Source organism: Cygnus olor, chromosome 24, assembly GCF_009769625.2.
Source record: "Cygnus olor isolate bCygOlo1 chromosome 24, bCygOlo1.pri.v2, whole genome shotgun sequence".
In the NCBI taxonomy this organism is placed as follows: domain Eukaryota; kingdom Metazoa; phylum Chordata; class Aves; order Anseriformes; family Anatidae; genus Cygnus; species Cygnus olor.
This window is the reverse complement of record NC_049192.1, coordinates 1,181,075-1,196,010: the sequence shown is the minus strand read 5'-3', so window position 1 is coordinate 1,196,010 and position 14,936 is coordinate 1,181,075. Positions and strand designations below refer to the sequence as shown.

The 14,936-nt window shown below is 48.2% G+C and overlaps 1 protein-coding gene across 2 annotated transcripts; it reads right to left on the bottom strand.

Annotated features, from left to right (window-relative positions):
- Positions 1-11,343, bottom strand: INKA2 (inka box actin regulator 2). 2 transcript variants are annotated; one of them, XM_040536082.1, is made up of 2 exons: positions 11,238-11,343; positions 1-1,908 (listed from the first exon to the last, which is right to left on the bottom strand). In XM_040536082.1, the coding sequence occupies exons 1-2, from the start codon at positions 11,271-11,273 to the stop codon at positions 934-936; spliced, it is 1,011 nt and encodes a 336-aa protein (XP_040392016.1). In that variant the 5' UTR covers positions 11,274-11,343; the 3' UTR covers positions 1-933. The 2 variants fall into 2 exon arrangements, with proteins under 2 accessions (XP_040392016.1, XP_040392017.1); XM_040536083.1 differs by lacking the exon at positions 11,238-11,343 and adding an exon at positions 3,515-6,091.
- Positions 11,344-14,936: the final 3,593 nt, after the last annotated feature.

Below are 14,936 nucleotides of genomic sequence, written 5' to 3'. Positions count from 1 at the left end.
CAAGGACAATGCTGCTTTATTTGTAGCTCTTGGAGAGCTGGATGCTGAAGAACTTGGTTCTTTCAGGACAAGGTTTGTACACAACAGCACGGGAAACAACAACAAACATCTCTTGCAATTCTGTGTCACAGTGCAAAGTTAACAATAAACATCTGTGGCAATGCTGTATCTCAATATGAGCCCTGGGGAGAAGGGCATGGAGAGAGAGGCGAAAGCAGCTGAAGTTTCCAAGTGTCACAGATGTCCATGGAAGGAACCTCCAGTCCCACTGATTTAGCAGGAGGGGGAAGGAGAGGTGCTATGAGCACAATGGAGATGCAGCTTGGGGGGATGAGAAACAGCTGAAATGCAACAGAGCTGGGATTCAACACCTGCATGTAGCAATTCTTTGAATTTAGAAGATGGCAGCACTTAATCTGCCATCAGATGTGAAGAACACGTCCTTCAGGATCACTGCTAGAATTGCCAGGTTTATAACCCAGTTTTAAGTGCACACAAGCAGTAGAATTATTTAAAAAAAAAAAAACTATGTATTTGCACACTCACATGCACACAGTGAATGTTGTGCTGCAGCTATTGTAACTGGAGATGACCTGAATAGGCCTGAAGGCGCTGTCACGAGGCAGACTCCAGGAGCCGCTATCTGTGGCACCGCTCACCCTAAAAGCTGCCAACAGTTCTGATTATTTCTGCAAACAACAGTCCCCATGGGCTGCCTCAGTGTGTGGGGCTGTGCCAGCTGCTGCTCGGGCTGTGCCTGAAGCTGCAGCTCAATGGGAGATGCCATGTGCAGGTGACTGGAGCCATGGCATGGCATGCTTTGCAGAGACCTCTCGGTCTTGGCCGAGAGCTCAGGGGGCTCCTGAGAAGTGCATGGCCTCAGCTCCTCCCTGGTGCAAGAAATGTTTGGCAGAGCGGGGGACACTGACAAACTCAGACCCAAACGGCTGTGTTGATATCAAACCCAGACTGGGTATAGTCTATGGTATCGTGGACTTTCTTGGTGCCAGTTTTGGGTTTCTTGATACTACCTTCTACCTTCAGGCACCTCTCCACTTTGTTGTGGTGGTTCTGGATGTTCCCATGAAGTGGGAAGTAAAATGTCCCCTTGAGTTTGTTCATCTTTTTGGGTCTTTTGGAAATATCAGGTTGTTTGTCTTCAGGCGGTAGCCAGCAAGGTTTTTCCTTGAGAAGCCTATCTCGGTCTGGCCGAACGCTCCTCAGGAACTTCTTGAAGATGTTGGCTGTGAGGGAGAACTTCCTGCAGAGCTCCTGGGACCTGCTGGCAGACAGGGAGGCCTCGCTCTTCTCCCCCTTCTTGTCTAGCTCTGGCAGATCCAACCAGTTCCCAACCAGGTCTGCGAAGATGTTATCTCCCAAGACCAGAGGCTGCCGGTTCCTGCTCTGGGACATCAGGGAGGACGTCCAGTCGTGGCCATCATCACACCCCGGGCATTCCTGGCATGTCGGCCACCCCCCAGCCATGCCCTGGCTGCTGGGCTCGAATGTCCTCGGGTGGACGCGCTCTGCTCTGGCTGGGGCCGAGGAAGGTGCCTGTGTGTGGGAGGCAACCTTGCCACAGGTGCTCCTGGAGGAGGAGGAGGAGGAGGAAGAGGTGTCCCCGAGGTGGCCACTCTCTGGGAGCACAGTGGGATGGGGCAAGCTGGCCGGCTGTGGCACCACGCATGTGAGGGATGTGGGGCTGCAGCCCTCTGCTGCTGCCCGGCCCCGTGGCCCTGCTCCACTGCTCCGGCAGCACTGGCGCTGCTCTGTGCTGGTGCTTCGGCTCCCCGAGATCTCCAGCTGCTCCAACGCCGTCTGGACCTGGAGGAGCTTCAGCTCCTGCAGCGCACCCATCATGCAGTTCATCTGCTCGTGCAGCCCGTCTCCCACCTCCTTCATGGACAGCTGCGGGGGAAGAAGCAGGCACCGAGTCAGTGTCTGGGGAGCAGAGAGGGCAAGGAGGCTCGGACTGAGGGGCAGGAGAGCTAGGCTCGCAGCTCGTCTGACATGTGGCTGCCCCCCTTATCACATCTGACATGCAGCATACCTCTACCACATCCATTTCATGGAATGGCAACCAGATATTTCTCAAATTCTCTAAGGGTTTTAAATGGTTTAAAAATAATCTGGACCCTCTAGGAATAAGACGAGCTGACAAGTAGTGGATTTTTTTTGACCTGACAACAAAAATAGTTTGAGTTCCCATTAATTGCTTGGCAGAAACCCAAGGTTTATAACTATGAATGGTTTTGGCTGTCTCCAGTTTAAGTGTGTTCCACTGCTTTTGTTCCCCTTGTCCTGAGTAACTGAAACTGGGAGTCAGAATAATGAGAAGACCGTGCCTTCCACTGAGAACTGTGCTTCTTTACCTGAAATGCTAAACTAAATTAAAAATCAACTCTAATAAGGATCACATTACTTCACAATGTATCTTCAGATTTTAATACTCTCATTACATCTATCACTGGAGGATAATCAAAATGTTAATGCACTTGAAATCTTGTACAGAACAACCAACAAACTCTAAACTTACTTACAGCACAACAGCGATCTCTTTGATTCCCCAGCTAAGACCATCAGCAACATTTCTGCTTTATCCCTCAAATTTGCTATACAGATTTAACCTTCTATGTTAGACTTGAAAAACACAAGGTATTTTCCAGAGCTGCTAAATTCCCCTCTTCTCTTTTGCTATGTTGCTTTCTCTTCCGTATGTAGGATCTGGATCATATTCCTGAAGCGGCACCATAAAACAAGCAGGCTGTACTTTCCAACAGCTGCCACTTCTAGTGGGGAGGGGAATGGGAAGGAGAGAGGGAAGAACAGCAGGGGATGGCAGGGCTGGAGGTGAAGGCGTTGCACTGATATAAGGTGGCTTGCAGAAGAGATTACCACTGTCTAGGAACAGCTTTAGCCTGTACTGTCAAAAACAGTTTAAAAGGCTCATCATTTTTTTGTACAGCAATAGATCTTTAAGTTTAATATGAAAAAGGAGAGATGCATCTGTTGTTCAGCTTTACTTTATGAAGCTTTACTTTTTTACTTCATTTTTGCTAAATTAGTTTATTTGCTCTATTTCCATTTCTGTGCTTATATCTGAGCCGTGCAGCAGAGCAGTCATCAAAAAACTTGATTCTCTGTTACAACCTAGCTCTGAAAGTGGAAAGCTTCACAACAGTTTCTGACCACAAACCCCTATCTCCATTTCATAACCCCAAGCCTAAAATTAGCATGGAGACTCCAATGATTTTTCAGAGCTTCCCTCCCAAGAAACTTATTTACCGCCCAGAACGAATGCGCTAGCTGTGGAGATTCAGAAAAACTCTGCCAACTTCACGATTGCGCTATCAACTGTCGCCAGCTATCTAATTTTTTAACATCAGCAAATAAACCTCTGCTTCTGCAGATATGCAAATAATGCCCCACTTCCAGACTAACACAGCTCTTGGGTTACCAGTACAAAAGCTGAGGCCATATGTTCTACAAGCTTCAGACAAAACTATCACCTTACCTCTCCAGATTTGCGGTAATGCTCCTCGTCCTAACCTTTCTCGCCTTATTAATGGAAGTCTGTTTTATCTGGGGCTTTGCAAAAAGCTGGATTTGGAGCTGGCTCGGCCCCTCATTGGCCACTTCCCCTCAAATCCCCTGGCGGGCGCAGCGGCACAGCCACGCTGTGCAGAGTGACACGGGTCCCCCTGCACCGCCCGGGCTGACTGCAACCCCAACATATGCTGGGCGGCTCCGCTGTTCACCTCATTGATTCAATTAACTCCCCCCTGATGGGTGGTATCATTACAATGCATGCCTCATCTGGCAAGGCTCTATTAAGCATTAATATTTCATGGGCAGCGTTTATCATCCGCGTGCTCGTTTCTCGCAGACAGACCCAGCCTCCCCCCAGTGAGAGGTCTGAGCCCCGAACACCCAGATTCCAGCGCTCCCCTTGCGCTCAGAAGTGAACCTGAATGAACGAGCTGGTTCTGCTGAACCAGAGCCAGCACCAGTCTGGGGAGCCAAGGCACTGGAAAAGCAGTGGAGATGCTTTCCTGTAAGTGATGCTGAGGTTTGGGTGCTCCTCACCTGCTGCCCAGCAGTGCGGGGCAGGACCTGTCCCAGCAGCTCGCCTCTGGCTGAGATGGCCTTGGTGTCCCCCAGCATTGCAAATCCACCCCACCATCAGCAGAAGGGCTGGGAAGGTGCTGGGAAGAGGCTTTTAGCTCTGCTTAATTATGCTGTTAAAGCTTCAGGTTGTGGAAGTTGAAAAAACAAACAAAAACCATTCCAAGAAAAACCTGCTTTATCTTTTGCTATTCGTGGCATTAGCTTGGTCTTTCATGGACTGAAGAGTGTGAATGAAACCCAGCCCGAAGTGAAGTCACTGACTGGTGACCAAACAGTCTGCAGGGGCTTGGATTTCATCCACTCGTAATTACTCTGCGGTAATTAAGAATACTTGCCATGGAGAGAGAGCTCTGGAAAAAAAGTTTCTTCTTTTGTGTCTAACAGCCATTCTCCTGTTTGCCAAGAAGAAACCCTTCCTCCCAAGTTCAGTCTGGCTTCTCTGAGACTCTCCAGGCTTTAACTGCTGACAAAAGGAACAAGCTTCCCCATATCTGAGACCACCACCCTGGCCAAGGTTCAAGATTAAGTTCTCTGGGATGCTAGAAGGAAAGTTTCTGCAATTAATGCAGCAGATTGGGCTGGAAGTCAAGCAGATGCTCTGGCTGCAAGGTGATGGGAACACGAGGCCAAGCAGAGAACCCCTGCAGCCCTGCGAGCTCTGTGGTCAGGCACTTGGTGTAGAAGGAGCTGGGATTTGTGGAGAACGAAAGCGCAATTTCAAACAGAGCGTGAATGCGAGATAAACCCCAGAGAGCCTTAATTTGGCATAGAGAGAGACCCTGACTGCACTTGCTGAGGTTATGCAAGTGACTTTATGTAACCCGGCCACCACGGGGCATCAGGAGATGTTCTGTCTTCTGTGCTTGTGAGCTGCGAATCCCAAATCTGTTGCCGAACCAGCCCTGGTGCTCACTTGCCCTGGAGAGCAGGGCACGGGAAGTGGTGTTCCCTGCAAAATGTCAGCTCTGGCATGGACCTCACCCATCAGCATCCTCCCTTCTGCTACCTGCTGGCCCCTGCTTGGGGAGCACAGGTCAGCCAGCCGTTCAAGGGACTTGGGGTGCCTAATCTGAGGCTCTCGTGCTTCCATACAAATAGTTGTTCGACACCTTTGTCCCCAACAAAAGACAAATTAGAACTATGACAGACATTCAGATTTCAGTTAAAATTGGATTAAATCGCATCATTTCTGAGACTTTGGCAGTCCCTAAAAATGAGCACGAAAAAGTTTTAGTCTAGCTCTGCACAGCCCGACACAGATGTCTTACACAGCAAGAACACAGGGCTGAGCGTGGCTGTGGCGCCCAGGCCCTGGTTCAGTAGGAGCTGTTAAATGTGTCCTCCTCCAGCAGTAAGGCATTGCCTCCTGATCAATCCGCCTGTGAAGACATGAACAAGGCAGCTTTGGCTAAATGCTTCTCTAAAGCTCAGTTAAACCAGTCACCTTGAACATTGGAGACTGAAGTGCAAAGTTTGAGAGCTTTCCAAGCACTCTGAGGTGATCACCAAGGCATATCTGATGTAGGGGAAAAAATATGGTGAGTGTCTTGCAAAACTGGCAACACTCAGATATGTTCAGGGTTTTTTTTTTACATTGAAAATCTACCATTCTGGATGGCAAAGGCATCAACTAATTTGAAAGTTATACCTTTTTAATCATTTCCTCAAAATACTTATTCCCAGAGCAACAACCCCAACCAGTTTTCACAGCTTATAAATCAGTGATTCCTCCACCGATTAACACAGCAGGAGGACAACCTGCCCCAAGGAACATCCTCTAGCACTTACTGGCATTTTATCAAACTCAAAGCCATATACTTGAGACATACAAATAAGGGAGATTTCACTTGCCATTTCACTCGTAAATAAAGGACTTTTTAAGCTCACTCTGGGAACAAACTTTTTTCTATTAGCATCTAAATTCACCAAGTTTTCAGAATTCAGTTCTGCTCAATCCCCTCAGGCCACAGCTGGTTTTGTTCCCAGCCCATCCGCACATCTGGCCTGCCCAGGACTGCGGCAGTTTCTGGTGCTGACCAGAGAAAAGAGAAAACCCAGCGAACGCATCGCAGCTTGCAGCTGAGCACAGAGCTGGGAAGAAGAGCTCTGAGCCTGCCCCTCGCAGCAGGGAGGAAGACAGATGTCCAGCTCCTAGGTAAAGCAGTGCAACGAGAGGAAGTTATTGCTAAGGGGACAGGAAAGAGCAAACGGCAAATAGCAATTCGTAATAATAGTGCTGGTAGGCAACAGAACCAGGCACAAACAATTGGTATTTAAAGAGGATGACCTAATAGAGACCAAAATTATTTTAGAAATGCTGAGCTGATCATATTGTTTCTGTGTTTTCCTTTGGGTCACTAAGTAGATTAATCTTCAGCAAGCCTGCAACTGTAGCTGGGCACAGCTCTGCAGTGCTCGCAGGGAGCTTCCTGCTAGCTCGATGTCATGCCCTGCTTCGCTTTCCCTGGATGCCATGCGCCTGCGATGATCTTTCTGTCCTGGAATTTTATCACTAGGATTTCAAGTCTTTTTTTTTTTTTTAACCTCTTGTCTTCCCAGAATATTTTAGGAGCAAATTAGGATGTTAAGTGTGAGCTCACAATTTATCTCAAAGAGGAAGGATGCTGAAACTTTACTGAAGAATTTCCCAGTGGGATAAATGGCTCTCAAGCAGATGTTAACCGTGAAAGACGCAGTTCACATCACTCGATTAACTATCTTCCTTACTCTGTTTCCTTCCTTTCAATTGCGGTGTTGTTGTTCTGTGCTTCCCAATCACACACATTTAAAGGCAAATAAAATCAATTCTCTACAGCCAGTAAATAATCAAAAAAGAACTCTGGCCTTCAGACTTCTCAACACAGGGCTGAGGAAGACCGTAAGCCTCAGTGTACAGACTGTCCATTGAAGAAGATAGTTAAAAATGTCAGTTTTCAGCCAAGTGGCCTGCCTGCATTGGGGTATCTGGTCATAAAAATTCCTGAATGTGTGCAGCTGTGATTAAAAAGAAATCCCCAGTTTTCATCTTCAGAAGTCTTCTCTGGAAATAAACAAATGGACAAGGCCCGTAATTGCTTTTTCTCTCCCCCACATTCTGTGTAACAGGAATTCTGCTGCCAAGCTTCTGCTTTGTGCCCTCCCTCAAGGCAAAGCCAAGGAAAGATCTGCAATAACCACGCAAGTTTTCCAGTGCCATCCCAGCAGCAATGGGAAAAGCCCCCCTTAAGGGGATCAACTCATCAGCAGATAAAAACGAAGCTGCACGCTGCACGTTTCCACCTGCTGCAGTTGTGAGCAGCGATGTCAGCCCTTGACTCTGTCGCTTATGCCCCGTCTACTGCAGACCACAAGAGCTGCTCCTGAAATAGCACTAATGAAAGTACAGAGAATCCTTTTCCAGCATGACACAGTTACTGGAATAGGACCCAGTGTGAGACAGTAAAAATAATTAGCTGCATTTTTCAGTCAGGCCAAATGTTCTATTCCTGTAAGATATTCATAGCAAGAAACATTGTCTACCAGAACATAATACGAGAAGGGAGTCAGACTCTATCAAACTCAGTAATTTGATGTATTTATGATGAATGTGCAGGAGAACATTCAGAATTTCAAGTTGGAGTGGTGTTTTTTGTTTTAAGTATCTACTTTAATACTTGTTCTTTTAGAGGGGGAGAAAGGCAGCAGAAAGCCCAGAAATATCCTGGATACCTCAAGAAAAATCAAAGTGTTCAAAGTGAAGTCACAGCTATGGCTAACTTGACTGCGACCCCTCACCCCGACAGCCATGCAAACCCTAAGTGCAAGATAAATCTGCCCCATGGACTCACCAGCCCCTACCTAGATAAAGACAAGCGATTTATTCTTCTGGTAGAGGAGCCTTTAAACCCCAATCCCATTGTACTCTGCTGATGTTACTATGTATAAATGCAAACAATCCCCGTGTCAGAAAGTTTACAGAGGTAATGCCATCTGCAGCATGAGACACAGAAATGAAATTCCTCTCTCCTAATCCCCGAGCAAGACAATTCTTGTTAAATCTGATCTTTCAGCTGAGATAATATTCTGTAACTCAGAAAGCAAAGATAATATTTCTGTGCCTCAGAAGGATGTTTGCAGACTCGGAGTCCAGCTGATAGTCAAAAGGACTCACAGCACTGAGTTAACTGTGTTAAGGGAAGATGTGTGAGTGCTGTGGCACATTTCACAATTGCCGTATAAAGGACAGATGACAATGAGTGGAGAAGAACAGTTTACTCTGTGCCAGGCCTACAAACCAGCCCTGCATATTCTCACATCCCTAAATCTCCAGGGGCTTTAGGAGGAGGTGGACAAGGTCTGTGTTTTATATGTCAAGAGACTGAGGAGCAGAGAGCAGACATGGCTGGTCCAGGGCTGCCCCGGACACGGGTGTCAGCGCCGGGACAAGGACCCCAGCTTCGGAAACGGATCCAACCCTGTGCTGTGCTTGGGTCGCATGCCCGGCTATGATGAATGGCTGTGTCAGCTGAGACTCTCCTGGCTTTAAAACATTTGCATGTGGAAGCTTCTGAATGAATTCCAATCAAAGGGACACCACACATGCCAGAAACTATCAGCTTACAATGGAAAACATGCAATGGGAATATGTGCGCTCTCATTGAGTGAAATGGGCCAAATTTATCTCTGGGAGCCATTGTGAGAGGCCTGGCAGAGCCTTCCCAGAGGCTGACACGGAGGCTGGTGTAAGCATGCCCAGACCCACGCTCATCTGTGACTTGCCTGGCAAAGCCCGGCGTGATCTCAATGCACAGGCTGTGTTGAAACGTCTGGGTACACCAGCAGCCTGAGCCAAGCACACAATTACTTAAATATGGTTTTAATACATAAAACAGGAACAAGAAAAATCAGAGCTGGAATCCTCGAATCCCACACTGATGGGGGATTGAGTTGCACTTGCAGATAACCTTTCCTTGTGAACTGGGAGCTGTGCCAACATCCGCTTGTTTTTTTTTTTTTTTTTAGAGTCCTCAAAACCAGCCAAAGGCTGCAGTTGAAACTGAAGCAACCTAAACTTTTGCAGACCAGGTGGCTTCCAACCTTCACATTGCACTGACCAGAGCTGCTCCATGAACAGAAGGCAAATCTCTGTGTTTCTGCGCTCAGTGTGATGCCCTGGAGCTGGGCACAGGGCTCCCGTTTAAGTGCACAGGGGCAGCTTGTTGCCTCTGTCTGGCAGAGCAAACAGACCGAGTCCTTCCCACCATTCCTCCTGCATGATTCTTGGTTCTGGTGCATTTAACATCTGGAGGCATGCCCTGCCAAGTAATGAAGAAAGTGGCAAGGAAGGCAGGGTCAAGAGGCTCGGTTCCCACTCACCATTCAGGGCAGATGGCTCCAGCTGTCTCCTGCACTGCTGGCTGGTCTTTAAAGAAACATTAATCTATTTTAATTCCAGACTATCTTGACAGTATTGATTTTTAAAAGCTGTTATTGCCGAGGATATCGCTTATACTTATTGTAATTAATACAGACCTCCTGCCCTCAGTAAATGCAACTGCAGCTCCCCAAGCTGCCGATGAAAGCCGCGCTCTCGGAGCGCGCCTCCAGCGCTCTGAGCAACTCCAAAGCTGCACATCAGTATCCTGAGAACTTGTTGTTGAAATACGTTTTTAAGTAAGGGTAATTTGGAGGGGGGAGGCTGAGAGGAGGAAAGAACGTGACTGTTTAAAACCAAGCATATGAAGATGGGGCTACTTTCAGTTAAGTCACGACTGGTCCTACTGAAGGTGATAAATGTCCCTTCCCAGTTTAAGCCAAGCGTCTGCATAAATCTTTGCCAGGCTGAGGCCCTGGTTTATTAACATAATAAAAATCGGCATTTTTACAGTTAAAAATAATCTATTACTGCACTATAGCAGGGGCATGAATAAAACCAGAAATTTCTCATTTCTGGTATTTTTTGCTTTTCACGTTAAGTGTCAGGGATCTGTCTTCAAGTATATTCCAACCACCCAGATGTCATGTTGTGCTCTGCAAAACAGGCACGTTTCTGAATCACAAGCCAAAGGTGCAATGTTCAGGCTTCTACATAAAATACTGCTCAGATAATGAGACTAATTATTAATAAGACAAAAAACAGATTTAGTAACCTTATTCTAAGCACACTCTTTTGAGAGTGACTCGTTTTATCCACCTCACCCTCCAACTTGTTCAGATTTTAAAGGCCTTCCAAGTTACAGTGTGCACGTCTCGTGTCACAATTTGCATTTCATTCACTGCACCCAGCGCGCAGCACGCCAGTGCCTCTCGCGCTCTTTGTTTTAGTTTTTACTCCAGCCGCTCTGTTTGCTTGGGAAACATCGGTAACGCCACCAGGTGAAGTGTCACCGGCTGCTGCCAGGTTTTTCGGAGCAAAGCCCCCTGCCCACCTGGGAGCCTGCCAGCCCCGCAGGAGCCCGGGCACCGCCGGAGCTCGCGTCCTGCCCAGCTCCGACCTGGCGGTGACAAAGGCGAGCCGAGCCCCGTGCCGCAGCAGGACGGGGACACCGCAGCAGGACGGGACAGGGCGGGTAAGCCTGGCCCCCAGCTCCGGCAGCACAAACACCGCCTGAAATCTGCGTCCTGCGAAGTGCTCAGGCGGGGGGGGGGCGGGGGTTGCTCGCATCCCGAAGCCCCTCGGCCCGTTGGTGCCGTGCCCCGGCCCCTCCTTTTGTTTCCCCCGGCTGTGTGTGTGTGTGGGGGGGGTGATGGGGGCTACCCGCCGTGCCCCCACCTGCAGCCGGGAGAGCGCCGAGGTCCCCGGGGGCTGCCCCGGCGCTGCTGGGCGAGCGCACGCTCCCCTCGCATCGTCGCCATCCCGCAACTGACTCCTGCCGGAGGCTCCCGCAAACGCTTCTTTGATTTCTCTGATCGCCGATCTTTGCGGACATCGGGGTGGGGGGGTTGGTTTCTTTTTTCCTCCCCCCCCCTCCCCGGTTCAAGCAGCCCCCCTCGCACCGACGGCTGCCCGCACGGCCCCGGCCGCAGCGAGCCCCGCGCCGCCGCCCCCCGCCAAGCACCGGGGGGGTACGGGGGGGGGGGGGGCACAGCTGGGGGTCCCCCCAGCCCCAAGCCCTGCCCCAAGCCCTTACCAGCTCCTGCCTCAGCCGCCGCAGGTGCTGCTCCATGGCCCGGCGCGGCCCCGCCGGGAGAGCGCTCCGCCCGTGCAGCCGGGGCGGGGAGGGAGGGGAGGGGAAGGAGGGACGGGACAGGGGGGGCTCGCCCCGGCCCCCGCCCGCCCCCGCGGGGCGGCACCAGCCGGCGGAGCCTTGGGGCGGGATGGGACGGCTCGTCCGGGGCTGCGGGGTCCGCGTCCTGCGGGGTGCGTAGCGGGGCGGGGGTCCGCGGGGGTCCTCGGGGGTCCGCGGGTGCCGCCGGGCTCTGGAGCCGCGCTGGGTTCGGAGCGGTTCGAGTTTTTCGGTGTTCCTCGGGGGCGCACTTCTAGCCGAGTTGTGCTCGGCTGCTGTGCGCTTTCTTTCTTTCCTGAGCGATGCCGAGCCCCCCGGCACGGCTGAAAGGCTCGTCCGAATTGTTGTGCAGTGGGAAATACTTTGGTAGAATGAGAAATGCAACTTTGTGTTCTCAGGTTTGGGGTGAAAGACTATTACTTGCCTTTTCTTGTAAATTTGGGGATTGACAAAGACTTGCTAAAACCTTTGCCTTTTCAGGTCTTTATTTTTTGAAGGAGAACGCTTTTTATAGTTGGTGGTGGGATTTTGTAGAACTCAGCCGTGGTGTTTTTGAAAGCTGATCTTTATGTCAAAAATTCAACTTAAATGAGAAATTTGTGCACCGGGCTTTCATGTATGTTTGGGAAACACTCTGAAGATAACATTTATCCATCCTTCCAGCATCTCTTTTACTATCGGTCATTTCCTGTCTCTTTATTCGTTGCAGGGTTTCCACATCCTAACGAGGAGGCAGGCAAGTTGCACCCCTCCAAGACTTCGTGGAACGTGTGGCAGTAAACATATTAGCATGTTAAAGAAATGGCCTTATCAAAAAGTTAATCGCTTCCAGTAGAAGGCTGTGAAGTGAGTGAAGTGAGACCTGCCAGTCTCAAGTCTTTCTTAAAGCCCATGCCAACTGGCCCAGCTATAAACTTTTGCTTGAAATCTGGCTGGCAGGGTTGGCCAGCTGGATGTTCCCCACGGCCCAGGGTCGGGGCAAGCATCTCCCTTGCCTGTTCAAGCATACCAAGTATCATATGGCAGTTTGAACAGCCAGTCAGTGGTAAAAAATCAAAAAGATGGCATCATGTGGAGAATACGGGCTGGAACGCCTGCCTCTGCCGATTATTAATGCTACACCGCCAGAGCCATGTCTCCTTTTCTCTGTCTGCACTGCACAGGTCCATTTGCAGAAGAACCACTGCCTCGGATTCGACGTTTCTGTCTTGCTTGGGTGGCTCTAGACCTTTGTTTCTCTTCTACCAGTAGCATATTTTTGTAATTTATTGAATTACCTCAGTGCCGTAAAGTAATATCGGGCATTACACCTTCCTTGTGGCATGGCACCAACGCTAAAACATGCTGGCACGTTCTCTTCACATATGTAATACATAGGCCTAGGTTCAGCTGGTTTGAGCTGAAAAGTGACCAAGAGCTTAATTTATCCAAGTCAGCTTTGAAACAATTGTGGGTTTAGGTATTTTTTTACATTTGGTAGAGAATGGACTGAGAGCAGCCATCAAGAGGGAATGAATCTGTTCTCCTGGGTTACTGTGTCCGGGCCAGGTTGGCTGCTGCCGAGCCCTGTGGTTTTGGCATCTTGCAAACCTGCGTGAAATCAGATCAGGGATTATCCTAGGCACAGGATGCTCTCCCCAGCATTGTTTTATGGTACTTTGTTTGTTTGTTTATTTATCCTATTGTTCCTGAATTTGTTTTAACTGATGCTTTTCACAGTGCTTGGAATATTCCAGTACAAAAAAGATACACGAGGTTATTTGAAGCTTGAAGTCTTAGGTAAGCAATATTATATTTTCCAGCATCCAGGAGACCAACTGCACGTGTGTATGGCCACTGGCAGAGGCTGTGTTCCAGAAAGCTCCTGTAACATTTGCAAGACCAAACCTTGGGATCTGCCAGCAGAAAACAGGGAAGAGGTTTTATCCTCTGTTTGCCTTCTGTTTCAGGTTGTCGGTTTGGTCATTTTTTTAGCCTCCAGGATTGCTCGTGCCCAGTGAGGCTGATGAAGGAGTGCATGAGGACAGAAAAGACCGGAATAGTCATGTGGTCCAAGCTTCTGGGAACTCATAAGAGTACAGAAAAATGAAAAATATGTTCTCAGTAAGATTTCCCCACTGAGCAACATTGGTCTTTTCTGTGTAGATGAGTGGCTCAAAGCAACGTGGACCCTGCATGCCAGGCCCTGCGCTCCCTTCCACTCCGCAGTGGTGTAAGCGATGAGCAGATGGTGCAGTGCAGTGGAAAATCAGGTCTCCAAGAAAATACAAAGATGAGAACAAAACACCCTTAAGCAGAAAGCTACATGACTTATTTCAGTATAAAATGAAAAACTGAGATCCTTGGGCAAAAAATAGAAAATACGAGTTGAGTATTCCACTTACGTGCAATGCCTCATTCCTTCTCATTTGCGAAAACATCCATCCCTTCACAGCTGAAGGCTTCCTTATCTCATTTGTTGTCTTTCAGTTCATTGATCTTGTTCCTCAGTGCTCTCACGTGACTGTTCTTTGTTGAACTAACAACCATGCTTATCTCTGAATTTTCTTTCATTTTTATTTTCTTGCTCACCGAAGGCGAATCTTTTAGAATTTCTTCTCACTGAGGCTGCAGCATGACCTGAATTGCATCCATCATTGCTTAACTGCACTGGGCCCTAAACAGCCAGCCAAGATACGTAAGAACATAATGTGAAAACTTTAATTCTGGTTTTATATTCGTGCATATAAAGGTAAATTACTCCTGAAAATGTGACTGTTTATTCCATTAAGTTACTTATTTGTGCAGTCTCTGCACTTGTAGCCTTTGAAGTTCCTGTCAGGCCCCCACCTCACTATGCCTCCTTCCCAAAAGTAAAACTTTTAATGGCCCAGCCAGATTCCAGCCCCTGACATTCCCCTGGTGCTTGAGTAAGGACCAGGGCAGGGAAACTCCTCCTGCACTCTGCGCTGTCTGGTGTTAAAGAACTATTGGATTACAGCTCGGCTGGCTGCATTTTGGTGACCTAGATCGTGTTCATGCTAGCTGAAAATAATTTAACAAACCTTGGTATAAAAACTTATCCACGATTAAAATGGGATGGTATTTATTTATTTGGAGCACAACGACCAGAGCAAACTATTGGCAGTCATGATAAGCCTTTCGTCACTGGTATAGTTGGAATAGTTACTCTGAGCTGGTATTCTGATGTCTGCTTTTTGTATCTCTTTAACGTTATTATATTTACAATGGAATTCTATGTTATACCTATCTTTCACTAGCATTAAAATATTTTTTTTTTTTTTTTAAGACACAGAAGGTTCAATAGTTTTCAATTAATTTTCAGCCTTGTCTGGTGACAAAGAGGTAATTTATATATCTGAAAATCAGGAACTTACTTTAATTTTTTTAACTTTCTCCTCAGAAATATTCACCTTTAAGAAAGGGTAATGCATGTGTTCGTGTATCCATGTGTGAGCGTGCCCTCTCCTCCTCAACTCCTTCAGTACCAAAACAGTAAAGATAAATAATGCAAGGCCTTTGCCTATGAGAGCTTGCTATTTAATTCATGTGTGCTGTAGTGAAGGGTCAGAAAAAGACTGGAACTGGAATGTGGGAAGAATA